The sequence below is a fragment of the Acipenser ruthenus genome, chromosome 2, assembly GCF_902713425.1.
Source record: "Acipenser ruthenus chromosome 2, fAciRut3.2 maternal haplotype, whole genome shotgun sequence".
Taxonomy (NCBI): domain Eukaryota; kingdom Metazoa; phylum Chordata; class Actinopteri; order Acipenseriformes; family Acipenseridae; genus Acipenser; species Acipenser ruthenus.
This window is the reverse complement of record NC_081190.1, coordinates 12,670,740-12,689,731: the sequence shown is the minus strand read 5'-3', so window position 1 is coordinate 12,689,731 and position 18,992 is coordinate 12,670,740. Positions and strand designations below refer to the sequence as shown.

Genomic DNA, 18,992 nt, shown 5'->3' with positions numbered 1-18,992 from the left:
GACCGTGCATTTTTGGGGTGAGGGGTCTCTTTGGTATAAAAACCCTGGTCGCTATGCTATCTCCTACTTTAATTTCAGTCTTTAATTGTTGTATATTTGCGGTCATTTTCAGCTTGTATTATTAATACCAGCTTCAATTTTGAGCTGTGCTAATCTGTTCTGCACCTGTGCCAAGTACTCAATTTGGTTTTGTTTTATTTGAACGCCTACCAGGTCAGTTGGATTATGATCTATTGGTAGCATCATTATTCTTCCTGTCATAGTTTCATGTGGGCTGAACCCTGTTGATCTGGAGGGTGTGGCCCGTATTTTGGCCAAAATTATTGGAATGGTGTGAGGCCAATTATTTCCTTTTTTAAGCATTCTACCTCTTTTTAAATGCATTCTTAAAATTCATGTAGCTTGTTCTGTCACTCCTAAGCTCCAAAATTGATAGTCTTATATGCGGTTGATGATGGATTTACAATAGTAAATTTCCAATATATTCTTATAAAATTGACAACCTTTTATCAATTTCTATATTTCCAGGTATCTCCAACGTGTATCAATTCAATCCCCATAATATTCTTGCTCAGTTCTAAATCACAAAAAAACACATCCAGCATCATCAACACACACCCATCACTTTCCTTGAGCATACTGGACCTTACACAATTAATCTATTAATTAATCCAGAGGCAGTCTGCAAAGTAAACCACTCACAATTTAGCTTTGTTTCACAGCTAGGGGTTCATTTAAGTACATATTCATTGTTACAGTAATTACCCTATTACTGCCCATTTGAATCAATTTCATTTTAATTTTACATTTGATATGTATATTCCGCAGCCCCCTCTCTCTCTCCATGTTAAAGTTTATCTGCCTATAGCATTAGCAGTTTTAAAACCACGCATTCTCAATCATTTTTTATTTTTCCTGCAGCCAGTGCTTGCTGCTGGCTCCACCCAGCTCTGTCTCTAAAACAGCATTCAGCTAAGAATCGCTCCTATAACAGATAATAGCTCCCTTCTTTTCTTCGTATTTTGCCGTAGCTTATAACATATATTAAACATGTTTTTCAAATCCTTTTAAGTTGTCATTTGTGAAACCAGATAGTAATTAATTTTAACTGTTATCTGCAATATATTTTAGTGCCACCTTTGCAGCATCAGTAGCAAATTGGCTGATAAGATGAGTATCGTTCAATGTTTTTTTTATTTTTTTATTATTCCTAAACAGAAACTGGCTTCCACTGTCAAACTGTAAACAGATTCTGTCTCTATCTCAGAGTCTAATAGCTGCCAAACGCTCTACTAATTTGTAAACACAGTTTACGCATTCCCGCACACACATACAATTCACACATAGTTAAATGCCCCAAGACAAACACACAAAACGACGTACTTCAACATGAAGGCAGTTCGGTGCTAGTAACATAACTCGATACTTCGTAGTTCTGAATTTCTGTTTCAATATTATTTTTTTATTATTTGTTTTCCATTCATAGAAAATGTTATCTCCCTGCTCAGCTCAGGCATGAACTAAACAATCATTAATAAACAAATTCTCAAAATTACCATTACTCTACTTTTGAAAATACATATTATAGCTGTTATCTATTATATGTTTTGTCATCATTGATTTTACTGCCAGATTCCTTCCACCATGTGTTTAATTCCTGTTCGGTTTTACACTCAAATGGATACAATCCTTTTTTTTCTCATTTCTTTTAGTGTTTGATTCAATTTGGTTGGCGCTTGTTCTACATATGATATATTATTGCCCATTTTAATTTGATTATTTTCCCTTGTATATAATACTCGGAAGTGCCACAAGAGGGCCTCTCAGCGACCGAGTCTTGTATATCAATCCTGGGCAAAAGCTTATCTGTATTGCCCGTAGGCCTCACACACCAAGGATTTCAATTCACGTGACTCTGTTGCCTCAGTGGGTCTTACGGTTGAGATTTTGATGTCACCTGGCTCCACACCAAGATTTACAATTTGCCCCTATTCTTTTTTCTTTACTTATTCTTTTATTTTGTCTGTGGATTCCTGTAATTACTATATGACTCTCTCTCCCTACCATGAGATCTCTCCGCTGAGAGATTCTACTGTGAGTATCTCGACTCACTAATTCTTTGCCTTTCTCTTACCCTTCATTATTATGTGTTATTATTCAAAAACGGACTCACCGGATGAGTTAATGACGCTGACGAATCTGAAACCACACACCATGAAACATTGTTATGGGTTGCTTTTCAGGAATCCCGGGTTTCGGCACCAATCTGCAGTGAAAAAATTAAGATTATGAATGTTTTTTGATCCAAAAAAACTTTATATACAAGAAAGGTATACCTCCAATACAATCATATAAGTAGGGCTTCTGTTTTTCGGGTTTTATTCATTGTATTTTGCTGTGCTTATTTTTCGCTATTTTTTAGTTTTATATAAATCGTTTTTTTCGGGGCTTTCATTTTTGATATACTGTATGAAATTAATGTTTTCGGTTACTTTCCAAAATGCTTGAGGGTTTTTTTTCTGTCAAAATATGTATAGTAGTAACTCGGCAGTACTTGCACACTTAAGTTGTACCTTCTTTCCTTTGCTGTCTTCCACAATGAAATCCCTATGGTCACGAGCACATTCTTCTGGGGTTTTTGTGTGTAGGCATTTTTGTACATTTCACCACAATTCTGTTTTAAATCCTCCGTATCTTAACTGTAATACAGCTTTAAATCCTGCTAACAAGCCTCCATTCTGATTGTAATCTTGTTTTAAATTTTGCAAGCGGAGTCTCCAATAGAAATGTATGAATGTGCTGTCACTCAGTAGTTGGGGCGGGTTTAAAGTATTTAGAACGAATCGATGATAGATGCAAGTCAGGAAGGCGGGACGTTGCCCAGCAGCACTGGGAAATGTTTTTATTATTATTTTTGTAATAGGTTTTATTTAAATGTTATTTATTTATATTTAATGGGAAAAGGGTAAACTCAGCGTGAATTGATTAACCATTTCCACAGTTTTTCCGGTATTTTCCAGTGTTTATTGGCTAACCACCGATTTCATTTTTTTTGTATCGGGGGTGTTTTATCTGGTTTTATCAGTTAAAACCGAAAATCAGAAGTCTTACATATAAGCACGAGTTCCAAATTGACTTTGGACAGGGCCTCAGTTCAGCTCAGTGCATGATATGTTTGTATCACAAAGCACGGATATCCATGGAGTCAATTCAAAAGAGAGGAAAAGACTGACAAAACTTTTCAATGTTTGATATTTATACCTTTGTAATAAATTGTCGACTCGCTTTCAGCCCGACTGGTTTGTGTCCAATAATCGAGGTAGTCATTCTCTTATTACACACGGTGAGCCTACCACATACTTCCTGTTATTATTATTATTATTATTATTATTATTATTATTATTATTATTATTATTATTATTATTATTATTATTATTATTTATTTCTTAGCAGAAGCCCTTATCCAGGGCAACATACAATTGTTACAAGATATCACTTTATTTTTACATACAATTACCCATTTATACAGTTGAGCTTTTACTGGAGCAATCTAGGTAAGGTGCCTTGCTCAAGGGTACAGCAGCAGTGTCCCCCACCTGGGATTGAAACCACGACCCTCCGGTCAAGAGTCCAGAGCCCTAACCACTACTCCACACTGCAAGCTATTGTGCAATGAATTGTGTGGGAAAGGGGGCGGTGCTCTCTGACCTTATTGTCTGCCACATGCTACATTCAGCAGGGCGCATTCATTTAAAATACCTCCCTCCCCCGTACAGGGTCAGCCATGTTTAATGTGGCATGGTGCGTCCATTTTGTCTTTTAATGCACCTTCCCCCTGTCTCAGTGTTAGCCATGTGTAATGAGATAATTCTAAACTTCTAAACAATACTGCCTATATGAAGCACATTCACACACAATTTAAATAATGATTAAAAACAACTTAATGTAAAACTTAATTAATACCTCATGCAGAAAACATTACTACATTTTCAATTCAGAAGTTTGTGTGCTTGCATGTGATGTTATGCAGTAGACATGCCATTCAAAACTGTTATTAATGTAATTTTGGACAAATAATATAAATGCCTGAACTTTTCAGACTGCCTGTGGGTGGCATTCATAAGTATGCATCTATTAGGGCTTTTAATCAGTTAAAGATGAATCATTTCATTGCACAATTGAACTTTAAACAGTTAATTGCTTTATTAAACAAGTTATCAAATCTTTAAATGAAATACAGTAAAGTACACAATAAATACAAAAAATAAAGCCATTCATTAAACACCTTTAGTAAACATGTACTGAAGCAGCTATACATCTTTGTCCTGTTATTTTTTATATTATTATTTAACTTAATATATTGAAGAGGCTGTTACTGTACTACAATTCCATATCAGACAGGAATTGGTGCAGAAAGCTTTGAGATGAATCAGACAAGCATAGAGGGGAGACTTTCCTCTTGTTTGTACATGTTCCTATGTTATTATAAGATATGTGATTAATTAGTTAATCTATTATCCATATGCTCTGAATAACTGGTTTTAAAAAGCATCAAGAATAAAAGCCTTACTTTCTGTTTTATGTAACCTTCATAGATTCTGAAAACAATAGAGCGCAGGTTCGCGTCCTGGCTGTGCGAAGTAGGCTAGTCTTCGCTGGGGACTCCAAAGGGAGCGTCGCATTGGCCCAGGCGCTCCCGTGGATTAGGGAGGTAAAAACGGCAGGGATTGTTTCTCCTCATCGCTCTACAGCGAACCTTGCTGACCAGGCGCTCAGTGAGCTCAGAGCAGACACCTGCAGGGCTGGCTTTTGTCCTCCAGAGGTTGGTAGCTGGCTGTCATCCGCTCTCGAGTTCCTGGGTGAAAAAGGAAGCTGGCTTGGTTGTGGGATCGGAGGACGCCCACTGAATCTTCGGGTCTGAGCCATGTGGGGAATTGCTGCGGTGAGGAGAAAAGCGATTGGGCATTCCAAATTGGGAGAAAATCGGGGGGAAAAATTATAATTGGACACACTAAATTTAAAAAATAAATAAATAATAACAATACATAAATAGAACTTTCTATTCACACTACCTATATAATTCATGTTCATCACGTTTTGAAGAAATGTGATTGTAAATGAAGTGAGTGGCTATATATGTGGATAGGGTAAACTCGACTCTCTCGGATCACTGTTAATTACACTGCAGTCCTCTTCATTCATATAGTATAAAGTCATGGCTGTCATCATCTGAGTACTAGGGGGTTCAGACACCCTGAACCTGAACCCCCTGAAATGTTGTTTTTTCAGCTGATTTAGTGCACAAAGTAATCAAGATCCATTGTTACAGTTGCTATAACTACACATGCCTTATTTGTTTTGCCCCAAGTTAAAACAAGCTCCAGCCAGGTCTTAAATTAGTGGATATTAATTAGTGGGTAGTTTGAACGAGCATAACAGAAATAAATCTGCAATTTGCACCTAATTAAAATGGCCATGCCACCCACACCACAAAAAAAGTATGAAAAAGCTAAGGCTAAATTGGCACTGTGTTTGAACTACATAATAGCTACATTACACCAGCAAGCCATGGACAAACAGAACGAAAGAATTGTATTACTGCAAAAATATTACAAATGTGTACCTAGTCTCTGCAAATCATTAAAGATAAGATTGTCTATCAGAACAACATCTGGTGTGCACCTTTCAAAGCAATATATAAGGGAATACATGATGTGTATTACTAGCCTAGCCTCCCGTGAAGCACTATTCTTACAGGGTTGCGTGATACCCTGTCTAAGACACACTAAGAAGTTACTGACTGTGCTAAATATTTTTTGGCAAGTTTTACAACAATTTAATCTTTCATGCAAATACACTCATGTTGAGGACACAGTTTGAAAGTTTTTTTTCCACTCAGGATAAAACTAAGATGAATAATTTTTAACAGACGTGGGTGTTGATGTGCTTAGCAAACTGCCATGTTAGTATTTTTGGAGTTTGTTTTTAGGTGTGAAAAACAATGGGCCACAACAGGATTTAAGGTAACTTTTGCTTTACAATGTAATAAAAGTACTCAAACTATGATCATTTTATTTCAAAACAAGGCCTCACACTGTCCCACACACACCACATCTTCCAGGTAAACATCATCATCGCCAGACCCCTTTTTTTTTATTTTTATTTTTTGGTTGGCTACTAGTTTACTCAGATTGTATGAAATGGATGACAAAGCTTTACACTGAGTCACAGGTCTCTCAACGTGTTTGACATTTTCTGTCCATCTCTTGCAACTTGCTGATTAAGTATGACACATCTGGCATGCTTTATTTTTTTTAGTAACAATCTGTCATACCATGGACATTTTCTATGGTGCATGTTGGTTTGGTATTTATGTAAGTATTGACAAAAAACAGTCCAGTCTTGGCTACATGATAATCTTTTGTGTTTATGTTGGAATTGTTGTATCACAAGCTGTTTTCAGTATTACTGTAACTGTAACTGATTAGCCAAGTTTGCATCGAAGAAATGTTTATCACCTGAATGCAACTGAAACAAACCTATAGGTTTCCCAAAAGATTGCTACTGAAAGATATTCAGCAAAGCCTTGAACCAGCCAAGAGTGTGTAAATTTATGATCTGCTAGAGACATTAGTTGTGCGCACTGTGGTTGTATGCTAATTTTCAAAGATTTATAATTCAGTCTTGGCCATTAATCTACTACACCTGTTGAACTCTGCAATATAATTACATTCTAAGAGATTTTTGATGTGTTTTTTGGGGGGGGGGGGGTTTACATCTAAAAGTTATACTTCTGCAGATGAGTCATTGCAGGTACCCGGCACTTCTGTATTTTAAACCTGCCTCAATTCTGCGACGTCACTCAAAATTTCAACATCCCAGTAAGGTGTTTTTTAGCCCACAATCTCTTTTCTGATGGTTGCACAGTTACAACTAGCAAAAGGCATGGATAGCAGAAAGCCTTGGGTATACATCAGGTTTTAAGGTAGTCCACAAGACCCCGGTCTCTTTTTACTACTAATTATTAGATTGAAAATGTACAGAAAAAATTGGAAAATATGACAATGTAGTTATTGTGCAGGTAGTCCCACGGCATTGAGCACATTTCTGTTTGCAATTAACTTTATTCAGTCTGGGATGTTTTTTTCTTTCTTTTTTGTAATCTCATAGCACTCAAAATTAAAAGATGTTACACAAGCATACAGATCTTAGGAAAGAAAAGTTTTGTGTAGTATATGCTATATTTAACTATATATTATGCATATCAACGCTTTTTGTTTTTTTTAAAATACCAAGTTAGAGCCTTTATAGTAGATTTATCACTATAATTATGACAATACCTCTCATTGACACAGCGAAAGTAAAATGAGGAGACAAAATGGCAAAGGCGCTGAAAAGGTAAATACCTGTTTATTAAACCACAAGTTGTAAATGTTTAAAACATCATATATAATGCTACCACCAAAAAACTTTACTCTTCTTACAGTTAAAGTTCAGCTTGTCTTGGGAGTAAACCTTCAGATGTGTGCAGTAACCTGGGAATGCTATGAGATATGTGAAAAAGGTTATTTAAACGGCAATAAAAATATGTCCTGAGGTCATCTGATTACTCATTTTTTAAATAATCCTGGGATTTACTTTGTTACCATAGTTTGCTATGTTTGTCCTAATGGAATTGTGGCAGGATAGCGTCAGGAATGAGACCGACAAGAAGCTGCAGTTTAAAGTGCTGTTGCACATGTTTATTTAAAAAAAAAACACAAATCTGGAACAATCAAACAGCACAATACTGACCACAAACAATAATGTCAGGCTGGGCATTCGCCTTCACTGACCAACACAAAATACAGCACATACAGTGAAACACACACAGTGAAACAAATACACTCACCCCCTTTACATTCCCACACACACACTATTTACATTAAGGGCTTTCGCCCTGCCACACACGTCCCCTGGGTGAGTGCTTCCCCAAATGCAGAGTGTCTGGAAGCCCAGGTTGAGGGCTCTGACCCATAGGCACCGAGTCGGGACATGGAGGGGGTGGTCGGGGTTGTGGTGGAGATGGTCCCCTCGCCTCCTCCTTTGGCCGAGGTGGTCCTGGGCCTTCTGTAAAGGGGCGCTCATTTAACCCCCGTGGTTACCACTGGGCTTTTGTAAGGAGGTGTCCGTTTAACCCCGTTGGTGACCCCTTGGCTGCTGTGAGGGGGTGCCCGTTTAACCCTCTTTCTACCCCCTAAGCCAGAGTGACTTTTTCCCTTTTTAGGGCTCCTCTACAGAGGGTGGCCCCAACACTGGCAGCGGTGCTGGGTCCTCCGGTAGTGCCGGCTGTGCTGGGCCCTCTGACGATGGCGAAGCTGGCAGCAGCACATTGCTCTCTGGCGGTGGTGACGCTGTCAGCGGCGCGGGGCACTCCAGCAGTGGCAACGTAGGCAGCGGCACAGGGCACTCATGCAGGGGTGGTGACGCTGGGCACTTCGGCAGGGGTGGCGGTGACAATCGTGACGCTGGACCCTCTGGACACAGACTTGCGGACGCTGAACCCTCTGGACTGCAACTAGTTTTCACTGTGCTCCCTTCAGCAGCAGGTGTAACAGCTGCTGAGATTGGCCTGGCTCTGGAGACGGCAGCAGCTCCTCTCCCTTTTGCACTGGAGATGGCAGTGGCTCCTCCTTCTGGCGCTCGGACAGGCAGCACCTCCATTTCTGGCGCTCGTGCAGGCAGCACCTCCTTTGCGTGCCTCTGAGAACGACCGCTCCTCCCCTTCTTTCTTTCAGGCAGGCGGCAACTCCTCTTCACCCTGAAGGGGGCAGCATACCGTAGGATGCCTGAACTCTCCACAGGCGAGGTACCAACCTTGGTCCTCTAGGCCTGGAGGACCAAGCAGGACTGCAGTTTTTTTTTTTTTCTTTAACTGCAGTCCCTCTCTGACACCAAATGTGCTAGGATAGCGACCGGAATGAGACTCAGATAAGAAGATGCAGTTTAAAGTGCTGTTATAGTTTAAATCACAAAATACATGAAAACAAAACACAGCACATACAGTGAAACACACAGTGAAACACTAATCTACTCCCTCACCCACACAAAGGATTTCTCCTCCCTTAAATACATGTGGTCACAACCCAATTAGCACTCAAGTCTGTGTGGTCCAGTGGTTAAAGAAAAGGGCTTGTAACCAGGAGGTCCCCGGTTCAAATCCCACCTCAGCCACTGACTCATTGTGTGACCCTGAGCAAGTCACTTAACCTCCTTGTGCTCCGTCTTTCGGGTGAGACGTAATTGTAAGTGACTCTGCAGCTGATGCATAGTTCACACACCCTAGTCTCTGTAAGTCGCCTTGGCTAAAGGCGTCTGCTAAATAAACAAATAATAATAATAATAATAACTGGGGAATGGCCACACCTGTGATTGCTATCCCTGCCAACTGTACATTCCCACACACACACTATTTACAACAGGAGTAAACAAGAAATAACAATTCTTACAAAATGATCCAAAAATAATTAAACTATTTGTTATATTATTCATTGAATAAATTCCAAGGCAATCTACATCTGTTTGCTTCTGAGCCATGTCTTATATCAAAGGTGTATTGCATAAATTCTGGATTTGGCTTCAAACTGACATGTCTATTTATTTAATCATGAAAAAGACACTAGTGCAGTTTCCACAGAAACAGTAAGAAACTAATTAGATAATGAATTATAAAGGTCTTTCTTTCTGTTTTAATTTGTAGTGGCTGACAGGAATTGTCATTTCTTGGGCTTTGGCTTGTAACCCAAAACACTTACATTTCCTCTCCTTGTATTGCCTGTTTAATAGTACACATACTGTAGTTTAGCCCTTGTTCTTGGGTGCATATTATTTGTTTGGGTAGCATTTAGTATATCTGTGGTAAATACGCTGCCTTGAAATCTCTAAATATCTTGCAGGATAAAACCACCAGAATACACAAAATGGCTCTGCCTTTAAAGCTGTCCGGTATTCCTACTCAATCAATCAATCAATATTTATTTTATATAGCGCCTTTCATAGTGGACCACCATCACAAAGCACTTTATAAGATAGTGAGTACAGTGCATAATACATTAAATACAGTGAAATACAGGAAATAGTACATTAAATACAAACAGTAAAAAACATTGCAAATACATTAAATACAGGCATAATACATTAAATACAAGGCTAGGATGTGAATTCTAAACATTGTGAATGCGTGTGTCATGCAGAATCATACAAATAAGATGAAAAACCTGAAATAACAATTTAGACAACAATTAATAACAGATGTCAGGCTTGAAGAGCACTGGAAGCAAGAGAGAACAAGTGGGTCTTGAGAGTTGATTTGAAGCGACACACACCAAAGCTGGGAGAGAGTTCCAGAGAGTCAGGGCCATGAAGCTAAAAGAGCGCTCTCCGAGTGTGGTGCACTTTTGCTTGGGTATAACAAGCCAGTCAGAGGACCTCAGCTTGCGTGCAGGGACATAGCGGGTCAGCAGGTTGGACCTGTGTGATGAAGGGCCTTGTAGGCAAGCAGGAGGAGTTTGAAAGTAATCCTGAACTGTACAGGATTACTGGCAGAAACATTATATATTTTCTAGTAACAGAGTTCTCTTGAGTTTTCTCAGGTAGCATTATGGGTCTGTAACACTAGCACAACATTCATAAACCAAACAAGGAGACATGAGCCACATTTTTAGTACTATAATTGGACAAATGTATTCTGCTCTTGAAAGCATTCACATTTATTTTAAAAAAAGGCAAACTTATTATTTTTTTAAACTTTCACTGCCAATATATAAATGTAGTACATGGGGTTGGATTGAAACACCTGCCAACACCTCACATAATGGATCTCTTAAAAAGCCTTTTTAGCAATTTAAACCCAAGATATTGAATTCAGGGCTTTAGCACGAGACAAGGAAACTCAACTAACACATGGATTTCCTTTCTGCTTTATCCATGTTTGCCAGAACCAATCAACACATCTTACAAAAGTATAACACTCAAACTACAGCATTTTATACTTTAAGACATCAAATGCCTCTGGTCTGGCAAGGAAGCTGTAGAGCTAATTATCAATGTAGATTGTTTTCATTTCAACCTACAAAAAATAAAAAAAAACATGTGTAACCACTCAGTCTGGTTTAGAGTACTTACAGTCTGTATGAAACAGCATAGGAATGTATAAAGATGCAGATCAGACCTTTACCATAACTAGCTAGAAACTAATCACCAGGGTCAATGTCGACATGTTTCTGCACTCTACAAAACAATGCACCTTATGTACATATACTGTATTTATTTCAATGTGCATGCACTGTAACACAAGCCTAGTCATGCAAATCCTACAGTCTTCAAGGTTTGCAATGCACATAGTGTACAATGTTTGCTGTCTGCCTTGCAAGTTCTTCGTTCATATCTAACAGAAATAATGAGTGAGCAGCTTTGATTTCTTTTGCAGCATGGCCAAAGACATCTGTTTTTCCTGTGCTTTCTGATTTTCCATCTTAATCTATATGTTATCACTCTAACATCTTACATTATAATCACCATTGTATGTTGCATGTTTGTAAAGCACTTTAAGAATGACTTTAATCAAATATACAAGTGCAGTCTTTAGCATGGCACAGCAGGAACACAAACATTCTATTTGCGTGGCAGTCAGGGAGTTAAGCCTATTCCTGAACTTGAGTCAGTTTGAGACATTGTTAGAGAAATACAATACAATCCACTGTAAATCTAGCTTTGTCAACAATGGTTTTAAAATCTTTTGGCGGATTTTCAACTTCTCACTTAAAACTATATTACATTACTGTTTTTGTCCCTTTAACACTAAACTTCCAACATACCAATGCTATTAAACCTTGTCATTTCACAACTTATGTGAATATAAGTAAGTGAAATAGGAAAGGGGGATCAAATCGGATAGAATCAATTCATTTCTCATTTATTTTGGATCGTATGAACCTTCAAATTACCACAAGCTTTCCTCTTTTCTTGGCATGTCTGAAATCCAACTGTACTTGAAATTCAAATTGAAAACAGGCATAGCAAGCTACTGTCACGATTTGGCATGTTTAATTAAGTGTGCTAGAAATGCTTTTTCTTTAAGGCCAAACGGCATTATGTTTTCTGAGAACTTGGAACATTTTTGAAGAATATTAAAAATACTGTGGAAGAGGATTATGTATTTCTATGTACCGGTAAACTAAATTGGACCTAGAATAAAATGTGTGTGATAATCTTAAAATTCTTAAATTAAGTCATTATGTCATCGCATCTACCATAAAGTCACATTGCTTAATATGACTAGAAGAGGCTTCCCTCGAATATTTCTTTTTCTCTTGAGGTAACCAGCTGAAAGTAAAATTTCTCAAGCATTTTTCCCTAAATTGCTCAAATCAGAGCCTTTGTTGCTTGAACTTTGCACACATATTTTTCTATTGCAGGAAAGGGCCTACACGTTGTATTTATAGGTTTCACCGTAGGTGGTCAAAATGTATTATTATTAGTTGTTAACTGTGCGTACAAAGTAAATCCATAACATATGATGGACCAGAACTAATATTAATTGAATTGGATTATATATATATATATATATATATATATATATATATATATATATATATATATATATATTGTAACACAGCAGGGAGGGGATTAAAATCCTCCATGCATAAATCATGTACGCCTGCACATTTTGTTTATTGTTTTGTTTAATTGTGTTATTAGTTAATTATGACCTGCACCTGGCTGTGATTGTAAATTAGAGCCAGGTGCAGCATATAAAAGAGAAGCAGTCAGTCTGCTTGAGGCTGCTGTGTGAACAGCCCGCTTGCGAGTGTGTGCAGGCGTACAAGAAAAAAAAGGTAGTGTGGAGTATGCTGTATAACTTTGTGTTTGTTTTGTTTTCTTTGGCAACAGGTAAACAGCTTAGCTGTCCTGTTTATAGTTTAGTTTCCTGCTTGGTGTAGTTAGTGCTCAAAAAGAGCTAGGTGTTTGTTTTGTTTGTTTTGTTTTTGTATTTGTTAATTAAAAAATGAGCGTGTCAGCGCTGGAAAAATCCATTTGTGTCGTGGGTCAGTAATTTAAAGGGGCAACGAACCCTGAGTGGTGCAATTGTGTTACAATATATATATATAGGGCAGCAGTGTGGAGTAGTGGTCAGGGCTCTGGACTTCTGACCGGAGGGTCGTGGGTTCAATCCCAGGGGGGGGACACTGCTGTTGTACCCTTGAGCAAGGTACTTTACCTAGATTGCTCCAGTAAAAACCCAACTGTATAAATGGGTAATGAGTAACTTACAACTACGTCTCACCCGAAAGACGGAGCACAAGGAGGTTAAGTGACTTGCTCAGGGTCACACAATGAGCCAGTGGCTGAGTTGGGATTTGAACCGGGGACCTCCTGATTACAAGCCCTTTTCTTTAACCACTGGACCACACAGCCTCCTTAGCAAAGACATGGAACTCCAGGTTTGTGTCTGCGGCTGGAGCAAGGCGACAACGGTCAAGGGTTTGAAGATTGGTCAAGGGTTTGAAGATTCATCAAAGGAGAATGGAAATGCTTGAGGGAGAAGGGACAAGGGCCTCACATTGATCAGTACTTCTTACGAAGTCAGTCAAGTCAGTCGAATGAAATCCAGCGACAGGAAGCAAACTACAGTTCGCAGGATATCAGCACCCCTGTCATAGAGTCGAGGAGCACATGTGGATACAGCTAGTGATTAACCTAATGATCCTTGTGAACCTGGAAGAGGTTCGGGAGAGCAGAGATAGACCTGTTTGCCTCCCAGGAATCAACCCTGGTCTCAATGATAAGAGGCGGGACCCACTGGGAATAGATGCCTTGGCACACCAGTGGCCGGAGGCATCTGTTATACACGTTTCCACCGCTCCCCCTGCTCCTGCTGTTTCTGGAGAAAATCAGGCAGGACCGGGCCAAGGTGCTCCTAGTAGCCCCATTTTGGCCGAGGAGTCTGGTTCTCAACCCTGACGCAGCTTCTGAGTGGCCAACCGTGGAGACTGCCGATGGGCCACGACCTGCTCAGTCAGGCACAAGGGACCTTATGGCGTGGTGCTTAATGCACTTATGATGCCTCCTTTAAGCCCCTGCATTCAGCTAAGCTGAAATTTCTATCATTTAAATCGTCTTTCTTGCTTGCTATCACCTCCGCAAAACGGGCGAGTGAGATGCAGACATTTTCTGTAGCGAACACCTTCTTCATTTTTACAGTGGGCAGGACAAAGTTTGCACTCCATACCAATCCTGCCTTTTTGCTGAAGACTGTCTCAGTGTTCCGTGTCAACCAGTCTAGGGAATTGGAGGCTTTCCATCCGCCTCCTTTCAAGTCTGACAGAGAGCGACAGCTCCATACGCTCGGCCCAGTTCGGGCCCTGGCATTTTATGGTGACAGGATGAAAAGTTGGAGGCAGTCCAAATAATTTTTTGTCTGCTTAGGTCGAGCCCTGTCTAAGCTAACGCTGAGATCTGTGAGCGCAGTCCTTTTGATACCTCTGGGGTGGAGTCATGACTGCGTCACAGGCTCGGTGAGCAGCTTTGGTACACAATTTTCAGGATTCAGGTCTTTTAGGAGGTAAATACCCATTCGGTAATGGTTACATTTCTATTTCAGGGAATCAGGATTATGATAATAACCTGACGTTATGCACATTATCTTTTTTTTCTTTAATAGTTTCTATAACTGGGAAACACAAGTTTCTACATCAAACCCCAGCCCAAACTACCAGGTCATTGCTGAGAATTCGTCTGGACTGCTTTTCAAGAACAAGCGGGACAGGAAAATACTAAACATGGATCCAAAGGTAAAACAAATGTTCTTAATGTGCTACAATTGCCATGACTGATATTTTTCCTTCACTGAAGCACGTTTCGCTTGAAGTTTACTGCATAACCTGTTTTCTTTTTTGTACAAATGAAAACAAATAGTGCTGGGGTGCCCTTATTGAAAACACCTGTTTGTTCCCATTGCTCATCCTTGTTCCTATTACTTTGTGGTCAGGATTTCCCAGCCCTTGCTATTTAATTCTACATTTCTATTCCTGTGTTTCAAAATCTATCATTCTCTATATATTTATTGGTAAATCTTCTGAAAAAGTGAAAGATATAAAACAATGTTTGGCATTTTTGTACCTGTACTGTAATCAGTTGTTCTAAAATGAATCCTCTGCTAGCAAAAATGTATTTTGCTTTTTTGGTTGTTTTTTTTTGGAAAACAGAGAGCTGTATACTGAATGTGGTAAACACACCCATACCATGTTTCACATTAAAAACAAAGGGATTGAAGCCAGGCAGTAAATTGGCTGGTTTGTACAGACCAGATCTCATGCTGGTGGTTCCTTTGATGTGACTGCCATTGAACAGGGTTGCACAGGAACAGCAACCATAGAAATGATTAAATATACATGCAATGTTTTTAAATACATCACAGAAAGTAATATGACACTTGTATTTGTTATAATATTTCTTGTGAAGGTAAGGAGTAAGATTACTTGCTGTATTTTATGAAAAACTATGAAAAACCCAAGAAAAGTACCCCAGCAAACAGTTTCCTAGATCAAATTGATCTCCCAATACTACCAGAGCAAGAACGAGATATTTTAGATTCACCCAGTACATCTTTAGAAATAGAAACAGCCATTAAAAGTACGAAAAATAGGAAATCCCCAGGTCCAGATGGATTTCCAAATGAATTTTATAAAACATTTAGTCAGGAAATAACCCCATTATTAAAATAAGTTATAGATTACACTATACATACTAACAAAGACACATGGCGTGATGCCACGATAACTTTAATTAAAAAACCTGGCAAAAATGTATTGGACTGTGCGTCCCATAGACCAGTCTCCCTAATTAACTGTGATTCGAAAATTCTAACAAAAATTTAAAAAAAGAATTGAAATGATCATTTCAAAGCTTATTAAACCAGACCAAACAGGTTTTATTACAGGTAGACATTTAACCGACAGTGTTAGGCGACTATTAAATATAATTAAGTACTCAACAATTCACCAGACAGAAGCCTTTGTACTCTCCCTTGATGCTGACAAGGCATTTGACCAAGCTGATTGGAACGTTTTAATATCTACACTTCACAAATTTGGGTTTGGTGACCAATTTATAAAATGGATACAAATCATATACTCAAGTCCCAGAGCTTCGGTGCACACCATTAATAACATTTCTCACTCATTTCCACTCCAAAGAGGCACGCGACAGGGTTGCCCACTGTCCCATCTTTTATTTGCCCTCAGTATAGAACCCTTGGCAGAGGCAATAAGATCTTCTCAAAACATTAGGTGTTTGCAGGTCGGTACAACAGAACACAAAATATTGTTATACGCTGATGATATTATTCGCTATATAACGGAAGCCTTGATTTCCACTCCAAATATTTTTAAAATAATTGAGGAATACGGTGCAACGTCTGGCTACTGAATAAATAGGAGCAAAATAGTAGCTATGATGGCTTTTGGACAAATACCTACTAGCATTAGAGAAAACTATCCCTTTCGATGGACTTCCTTAAGTATTTGCTGTCTAGGTGTTAATATAACTCCAAATTATGATAAATTATATATGGCTAATTTTCCTACAATATTAGGTAAAATGTGTGAAGATCTAGATTGAGGGATGCCACTGCCTCTTTCATTAGCTGCTCGCAAAATAAATATCCTTCCACATCTTTTATATCTATTCTCAATGCTTCCAGTTAAAATTCCAATCCTAACTCAGCTTGATCGAACTACATCCAAATTTATCTGGCATGTATAAGTTACAAAAAATTACAGCTACCAAAAACATTTGGAGAGCTAGGTCTGCCTAACTTAAAACTTTATAACTGGGCTGCACGTGGTTTATGGTTAGAAAAAATATTGTCAGTCAATAGGAGGCTGTGTGGTCCAGTGGTTAAAGAAAAGGGTTTGTAACCAGGAGGTCCCCGGTTCAAATCCCACCTCAGCCACTGACTCATTGTGTGACCCTGAGCAAGTCACTTAACCTCCTTGTGCTCCGTCTTTCGGGTGAGACGTAGTTGTAAGTGACTCTGCAGCTGATGCATAGTTCACACACCCTAGTCTCTGTAAGTCGCCTTGGATAAAGGTGTCTGCTAAATAAACAAATAATAAAAATACCATCAAATTACTGCAACCTGTAAATACAGATAACCTCAGGAGAGACTGGATGACTTATCTGCAGAAACCAATATCAGAGCCAATATACTCAGCCACTACCAGTAAGAGAAGTAGAGTGTTTCAGTTTAAATTAATTAATCGCTTTTTTATAACTCCTGACAAAAATAAAGAAAGAAATCCCCTTCATATATTGGTGACAGTGTGGACAAGTAAGCACAATATCCCATGTCATATGACATGGTTTATTTAGACTTCCAGAAAGCTTTTGACAAAGTCCTGCATTAAAGATTAATTCTCAAACTGAACACAGTAGGTATTCAAGGAAATGCATTCACATGGATTAGGGAGTGGTTAACATGTAGAAAACAGAAAGTATTGATTAGAGGAGAAGCCTCAGACTGGAGCGAGGTGACCAGTGGAGTACCACAGGGATCAGTATTGGGTCCTCTGCTTTTGTAAATCTACATTAATGACTTAGATTCTGGTATAGTAAGAAAACTTGTTAAATTTGCAGACGACACACAAATAGGAGTGGCAAACACAGTTGCGGCAGCAAAGGTCGTTCAAAATGATCTAGACAGCATTCAGAACTGGGCAGACACATGGCAAATGACATTTAATACAGAAAAGTGTATGGTACTGCACGCAGGCAATACAAATGTGCATTATAAATACCATATGGGAGATACTGAAATTGAAGAAGGAATCTATGAAAAAGATCTAGGAGTTTATATTGAAACAAACACTCTGAATTGCTTTGTTTGAACCAAGATATAATTTATACTGGATACCTAGGTATATGCTATGGCATAACTTCAGAAATGTACTTATGTTAAATAATTCATGTCAAAACTTCTATACTGATGTATTGTGTTGCTCGTCAATAAATACAAAGTTTAAAAAAAAAAAAAACATGGTTTGGAGGTTAACATGTATGCCTAAATACTACTATAAATCAAATCCTGCTGCTCTCAGCATCTTTTTGAGCCAATATATATATATATATATATATATATATAAACTTTTGTTTCTTCTCTTAGGTGTCACCGGGTGATAATTCTACACGGACCCCTCCTATACAAACAGCCCTCTACATCCAAGCTGTGATCTATGATCACATCACCAGAAGGAAGACCTAACTTAAAACATGGATAAAACGTCATTGCTGGGCATGAAATAAAATGAAAACCCTCAGTGTCATTTGTTTGCTTGTACTGCAGCCTTTCACTTGCTTACAGTACTGATTCCATTACGCACAGCATCTGGATTTGTAAAATGAATAAACAGTGAACCGGTTCAAATATGGGAAGCACCAAGAGGTGAGACATTGTGCACATGCCTGCTTGTCTGTTTCAATATACATACATGTTCTAGCTGCGATTTGTTTCTGTTTGAATGCAGCAGTGGGGAAATCACAATCTTTTTTTGTTCCTAATCTCTGAAACATCTGCAAAAATAGTTAACCATTCAAAGGGGCAATACATGCAACCATATGGAAATTGCAAGTTACATGTAATTTTCCCCTAACCTGAGATATCTATCCTATCGCACAAGATTACAGTAGTGAAAAGTGGTCTGATCTCTGTCTACAGTACATATTAGCATTAAAATATCACTGAAGACAGTACATCAGGGATGTTTTACAATGCAACTCATACTGCATTGTTTAATTTAGTTGTAGTATGTTTCAATGAGGATTTCCCTCTATGTGTAACATGGTATGTGCGTGACTGGGCTAGATTTGTTATTGTGTCTGATGCTCAGTTCAGTTATAATAGCTCCCCACATAACCCAAACTCAGTGTGTGACTGAAAGTAACCCCTCCACAAG

At 38.7% G+C, this 18,992-nt stretch overlaps 1 protein-coding gene across 1 annotated transcript in view; it reads left to right on the top strand.

The window, feature by feature from the left end:
• The window catches only part of LOC117403813 (cilia- and flagella-associated protein 299), a 156,034-nt gene extending 137,499 nt beyond the window's left edge, over positions 1 to 18,535 (top strand). Inside the window, exons 5-6 of the mRNA XM_058989722.1 lie at positions 14,702 to 14,831; positions 18,203 to 18,535. Of these exons, the coding sequence (XP_058845705.1) occupies positions 14,702 to 14,831; positions 18,203 to 18,301 (229 nt within the window). The 3' untranslated portion in view covers positions 18,302 to 18,535. The remainder of the gene's footprint in view (positions 1 to 14,701; positions 14,832 to 18,202) is intronic.
• Positions 18,536 to 18,992: the final 457 nt, after the last annotated feature.